Source organism: Myripristis murdjan, chromosome 18, assembly GCF_902150065.1.
Source record: "Myripristis murdjan chromosome 18, fMyrMur1.1, whole genome shotgun sequence".
Classification (NCBI taxonomy): Eukaryota; Metazoa; Chordata; class Actinopteri; order Holocentriformes; family Holocentridae; genus Myripristis; species Myripristis murdjan.
In genome coordinates, this window is record NC_043997.1 from 1,052,087 (window position 1) to 1,058,771 (window position 6,685).

At 44.1% G+C, this 6,685-nt stretch overlaps 1 protein-coding gene across 1 annotated transcript in view; it reads left to right on the forward strand.

Moving 5' to 3' along the window:
* slc25a11 (solute carrier family 25 member 11) overlaps positions 1 to 4,245 on the forward strand; it is a 10,353-nt gene extending 6,108 nt beyond the window's left edge. The window contains exons 6-9 of the mRNA XM_030076416.1: positions 651 to 741; positions 860 to 959; positions 1,600 to 1,651; positions 3,579 to 4,245. Coding sequence (XP_029932276.1) covers positions 651 to 741; positions 860 to 959; positions 1,600 to 1,651; positions 3,579 to 3,734 — 399 coding nt within the window. The 3' untranslated portion in view covers positions 3,735 to 4,245. The remainder of the gene's footprint in view (positions 1 to 650; positions 742 to 859; positions 960 to 1,599; positions 1,652 to 3,578) is intronic.
* Positions 4,246 to 6,685: the final 2,440 nt, after the last annotated feature.

Below are 6,685 nucleotides of genomic sequence, written 5' to 3' on the forward strand. Positions count from 1 at the left end.
ATATTTAAGAGGTTCGGTCCAAGGTTATCTTAAACACGCAGCTGTACACCGGCTCGTAAAGAAGAGTAATTTAGATCTCATAAATCTGTCAAATTTTAGATTAATCTCCGTTCTGCCTTTCTTGTTGACAGTAACGAAGAAAGTGACTTTACAGTTTCCTCTGAACTGGTTTGACTGGTTTATCTGACTGATCCTTTTCCAGTAGTATCAGTTGGCCCCTCAGACCAGCGGTGTACCACAAGGCTCCATCCTGGGGCCACTGCTGTTGTCATTATAGATGCTGTCTCTGACGTTTGTATTTAAAAAAAACATAATATCGCCTGTCACTTTATGCAGATGATACTCAGATGTACGTGCTAACACTGGCTCATCCATCCGTTCCCCAGCTGGCTGTGTGGTGGACGTTAAAGTGTTTTCGTTTGCTGGTGTGCACTTTGTTCCAACTCCATTTGTTTTTAACTAGTTTGATTTTAGTTTGAAAGTTTTTGTCTGTACGACGTTGTGCAGCACTTTGGGAAATGCTTTGCTGTGTTTAAATGAGCTATATATATGAACTGACTTATGACTTACTGTGTGTGTGTGCGTGTGTGTGTGTGTGTGTGTGTGTGTGTGTGTGTGTGTGTGTGTGTGTGTGTGTGTGTGTGTCGCAGGGGTGTATTCCCACCATGGCTCGTGCAGTTGTAGTGAACGCGGCTCAGCTGGCCTCGTACTCCCAGTCCAAACAGGCGCTGCTAGAATCAGGTACACACACACGCACACACACACACACACACACACACTGTTCAGTTCGCACACGACAAAAAGGTAAAATCCTGATTAAACGGCGGTGAGTGATGAGCTGCTCCTGTGTGTCTCTCAGGTTATTTCAACGACGACATCCTGTGTCATTTCTGTGCCAGTATGATTAGCGGTCTGGTTACCACGGCAGCATCCATGCCCGTCGACATTGTCAAGACCAGGTGACACACACACACACACACACACACAAGATTCAGACCAAGTTTCTGTGCCTTTACCTTTTTTTTTATTTATGCTTTCATTCATTTATTATTTAATATATCTATCTATCTCTCTATCTACCTATCATCTATTATTTATTTATTTATGTACTTATTTGGTTGATATGTAGATAGATAATATCACAAAGACATCACAATAAGGCATTACGTTCAAGACACAAATAATAAGGCAATGCTAAAACACTAAAAACCTAAACTCTTTTTATTCTTGGATCTATTCTCTTCTATAGCTCCTGGTTGTTATTTTATCTCATTTTATTTACTTTTATAATTTTATTTATCTTGCTCTCTTAAGCTTTTATTTATCTGTCAGCTACTTTTTACACTTTTTATTTTTAAAACTGCACCCTATTTTATCTTCTGTTTTGCTGTAACTGAGCGTTTATCCACTGAATCTTTCCTCTGTTTTTATTATTGTTTTTGTTATTATTATGAGAGGCACTTTGTGTTAACATGTGTTTCTATGAGAAGTGCTTTACAAATAAAGTCTGACGGACTGACTGACAGTATTCTTTGACATTTCTCAAATCAACGAACGGTAACGTGAGTGTGTGTGTGTGTGTGTGTGTGTCTCTTCCAGGATCCAGAACATGAGGATGATCGACGGGAAGCCAGAGTACAAGAATGGTTTGGTCAGTCACTTTTGAAATGTTTTTATTTTTTCATTCATTCATTCATTCATTTATTTATTTTTATTTTGACCTGTGACTATCACAAATATTTAAAGATATTTGTTAGGGTCATACTGTCTGCAGTGTGTGTGTGTTAGGGTCATATTGTCTGCAGTGTATGTGTTAGGGTCATATTGTCTGCAGTGTGTGTGTTAGGATTGTACTGTCTGCAGTGTGTGTGTGTTAGGGTTGTACTGTCTGCAGTGTGTATGTGTTAGGGTCGTACTGTCTGCAGTGTGTGTGTGTTAGGGTCATATTGTCTGCAGTGTGTGTGTTAGGGTTGTACTGTCTGCAGTGTGTGTGTGTTAGGGTCGTACTGTCTGCAGTGTGTGTGTTAGGGTCATATTGTCTGCAGTGTGTGTGTGTTAGGGTCGTACTGTCTGCAGTGTGTGTGTGTTAGGGTCATATTGTCTGCAGTGTGTGTGTGTTAGGGTCGTACTGTCTGCAGTGTGTGTGTTAGGGTTGTACTGTCTGCAGTGTGTGTGTTAGGGTCATATAGATAGATAGATAGATAGATAGATAGATATACTTTATTGATCCCAACCAGGGAAATTCTGGTGTTCCAGCAGCAACAGTAGAAACATACAATAAAGTTAACTAAAAAAAGAATAAAGGCTAAATATATACAATAAAGAGTATGAAGACTAAAAAACTAAAAATATACAATAAGGGCTAACCTAAGGAAAAGAGATACAAGATGTGAAGATATACATATGGAATGAATATGACAGTGTGTCTGCAGTGTGTGTGTGTTAGGGTCGTACTGTCTGCAGTGTGTGTGTGTTAGGTTTAGGGTCTGAGTCTGGACCTGCTCAGGGTCTGAGTCTGGATCTGATTTGGGTGTTTCTGAGTTCCAGCAGGTGCTAGATTTCTCTGTTCTGAGGCCTAGGGGGTCCAGGTGGTTTGGGGTCTGTTCTGAGGCTGAGGGGTCCAGGTGGTTTGGGGTCTGAGGGGTCCAGGTGGTTTGGGGTCTGTCCTGAGGCTGAGGGGTCCAGGTGGTTTGGGGTCTGAGGGGTCCAGGTGGTTTGGGGTCTGTCCTGAGGCTGAGGGGTCCAGGTGGTTTAGGATCTGTCCTGAGGCCGGGGGATCCAGGTGGTTTGGGGTCTGTCCTGAGGCTGAGGGGTCCAGGTGGTTTAGGGTCTGTCCTGAGGCTGAGGGGTCCGGGTGGTTTGGGGTCTGTCCCGAGGCTGAGGGGTCCGGGTGGTTTGGGGTCTGTCCTGAGGCTGAGGGGTCCAGGTGGTTTGGGGTCTGAGGGGTCCAGGTGGTTTGGGGTCTGTTCTGAGGCCGGGGGATCCAGGTGGTTTGGGGTCTGTCCTGAGGCTGAGGGGTCCAGGTGGTTCGGGGTCTGTCCCGAGGCTGAGGGGTCCAGGTGGTTTGGGGTCTGTCCCGAGGCTGAGGGGTCCGGGTGGTTTGGGGTCTGTCCCGAGGCTGAGGGGTCCAGGTGGTTTGGGGTCTGTCCTGAGGCTGAGGGGTCCAGGTGGTTTGGGGTCTGTCCTGAGGCCGAGGGGTCCGGGTGGTTTGGGGTCTGTCCTGAGGCCGAGGGGTCCAGGTGGTTTGGGGTCTGTCCTGAGGCCGAGGGGTCCAGGTGGTTTGGGGTCTGTCCTGAGGCCGAGGGGTCCAGGTGGTTTGGGGTCTGTCCTGAGGCCGAGGGGTCCAGGTGGTTTGGGGTCTGTCCTGAGGCCGAGGGGTCCAGGTGGTTTGGGGTCTGTCCCGAGGTTTCTGTGACTGACTGGAACATTTTGAACCAAGTTTTAATTCGAAGGTCTATCCTGATGTTTCATCTGCATAGAACGCCTTCTTGATCTGTCTCTCAGCTCACAGTCTCTCTCTCTCTCTCTCTCTCTCTCTCTCTCTCTCTCTCTCTCTCTCTCTCTCTGCCCCCCCTCAGGAGGTCCTGGTCCGGGTGGTGGGGAAGGAGGGCTTCTTCTCCCTGTGGAAAGGCTTCACTCCGTACTACGCCCGCCTCGGCCCGCACACCGTCCTCACCTTCATCTTCCTCGAACAGATGAACAAGCTCTACAAGACCTACGTGCTGGACCGCTGACACACACACACACACACACACACACACACACACACACACACACACACACACACTTACCATGGACACACACACACACTCGTAACACACTGCCATAGACACAGACAGACAGACGCACAAGTACAGAAACACAAACCAGCGTTTTAAGTGAAGCTAAATGGGAATCGGTTACAGTCGGATTGTACCAACAGGTGGTGCTGTCCACTTTCTTTACACACACACACACACACACACACACACACACACACACACACACTCACACCACAAGACGGTTCTTTTTGTTATAAAAAGAATGTAAAATTCCTGTTGTTCAAGCATCACTTAGTGATGTCGTTAATAATTCTGATAAATAATAATTATATTAAGTTGTGTTTGTAGAATTGAGACCCTGCCCCTCCCCCTCCCCTCCACCTCAACAACACGTCGTGTCATGGGATGGCTCAGTAACCATGGTTACTGTCAATGATTGATGGTGGGAAGGAGAGAAGGATGAATAAACTGACTTGAGCCTCAATCTGTTTGCACTGGGTTTTTGTGTGTGTGTGTGTGTGTGTGCGCGCGCGTGCGTGTGTGGACACTGACATTTATAAGAATAATTGAATTTCAATATTTTTTTCATTTTCTGCAGTTTCAGTGTATAAAATTATTAATTAAAAAATTGTAGCAAAAATAATTTAACATTGCCAAATTAAGAACAAGACAAAGAAATGTTTAAAAAGTTAAATTAAATTCAAGCAATACTAAAAACAAAAAATGTATAAAATATTCTATAAATATTTAACACTGAGATAAAATTTACTTAATTTTTTTTTTTTTTTTTTCTTAAACTATATTTTATGTTAAGGGGTTTTGGTCTCAGTTTCAGGGGGCTGACTGGGCAACATGCTGTAACCCTGTGTGTCCAGCAGGTGGCAGCACAGAGCTCAACACAATCTGATCATGATCTAAACCCTCCTGATCAGGCTGACACAAGAAAGGAGGAGACAAGAAAACCAGGTGCTCCCTGGTCCAGGTGGAAACCAGATTTTCCACCAACAAGCAGAATCAGAGGAACTTTACTGGTCAGCGGCTCAAATTCTCAAGAACTTAATTAGAAGAAATAGGAAAAAAAGAAATCTTAAGATAAATTCATCAGAAAATTATAACAAAAGTAAATACTTAAAGTCTAAATGTGTGTGTTAATCCTATGAAATATATCAAAAAAAAAAAAAAAAAAAATACAGAAATAATATCCACAGGGTTAGGAGGATATTGTCATGTTGAATTGTTATATAAATTATTGCCCAGTGAAAAAGCTAAATCAACAGCTAACTTGAGTTCAGTTACGCAGTTGGTTACCTCAGGCTGTCTGATGATCTTTTTCCTCTAACATGACAGGATTCATGTGTGAGATTATAAAGTCACAAATTTATGAAGAAAAAAAAAACAGCTCTTTTATGATTCATTTTGTGAGGTTGGATCAGCTGCACACTGCCCCCTGCTGGCCGTGACTCAGGCCTGCAGCTGATCCCCTCAGCAGATTCTACTCTGACATGGGATTCAGGAACAAGGAGATCCTGCTGATCTGAGCCCAGAATCAGCAGATTGTTTTCTTCTGAATGGGCCCAAGTCACAGCAACGTCTCTTCAGAGTCCAGATGCTGAGGAGGAGGTTGGGGTTCTGGACTCAGACCATCAGGATTTCCTTCTGACTGGATCCCACAGGAGGAGGACAACGAGTTTTACCGTTTTTTTTTTTTTCTTGTACATTTATCTTGTACATTGCTTGTAAATGTACCACTTTAATCCAAGAGAATATTCAAGTTTTTGTCTAGTAAATTCACAACTTTAACCTTGGAAATTCTGTTTTGTCTCAGAAAATTACCCTTCCTTCCTCGACTCCATAATTTTTTTTTTCTCTCTACAGTGGCCTTAACACACCATCACGCATAAGTAAAACCCAAAAAATAAGATGGGAAGTAAAAGTCCACTTGGTGAAAATAAAGTCTGCAGTTACAGTGCCTGGTTTAGTGAAAGGCAGAGGCACACATCAGAGTTTGAAGCTGGGATTTAAAATAGCAGCTGGACGTCTGTTCCCGATGTGCAGAGCGTACAATCTATAATCTATAAGCTGCTTCACCGTGTTTTGTTTGTTTTGAGCTGTTTGAGCATCAGGCCCTCCCGGCCTGGCGAGGAGCAGTGGACCAGCTCCGAACTCTCAAACAGACCATCAAGAAGGACATGGTGCTCTAAATGTCCAGGTGACGTGTGTTTTAGGTTTGGAAAAGGCTCCGGACCTGCATCCCGAGGTAAACCGAGGAGCCGGGGATGCAGGGCTGGTTGGTAAAAGTTACTGGGTCCATGCGCTCCCACAGTCAGAGCTGTGTGAGGTCCAACTTGTTCAAGGTGTTGGACTGTGACTCTGCTCTTTGGGGATCATGTTGTCCTTCCGTCCAATGATTCCTCTACTTAGAGATGCTTGTCTGGCGGCAGGTTCACTCCCAGTTTTTCTTAAACATAAAACTGTATGCCTGCTCATAAAGACAACAAATTTAGATCCCACAGATCTGTTAAATTTTAGACCTGTAGATCACTACTCTGCCTGTTTTTTGTCTAAAGTCATGCAGTAAGTATCTCTACAGCAGCTGTTTTACCCTGTGTCAGAATGGCATCAATAAGGTTTTTCAATCTGGTTTTAAATCACATCTCAGTACTGAATCTGCCCTTTTAATGATCTTTAATAATCTCACTGCTTCGTTTGAAACAGTGGACCCTGAGATTTTGATCTCCCATCTTTAACAGGTCGTTGGTATCCATGGCAACGCTCTAAATTGATTTAAATCTTATGTGACAGACATCAGTGATCAGCATCAGTGATCTCTCCTCTCGGTCGGCCCCTCTGGCCAGCGGTGTACCACAAGGCTCCATACTGGGGGCCTCTGCTGTTTTCATTATAGATGCTGCCTCTGACGTCTG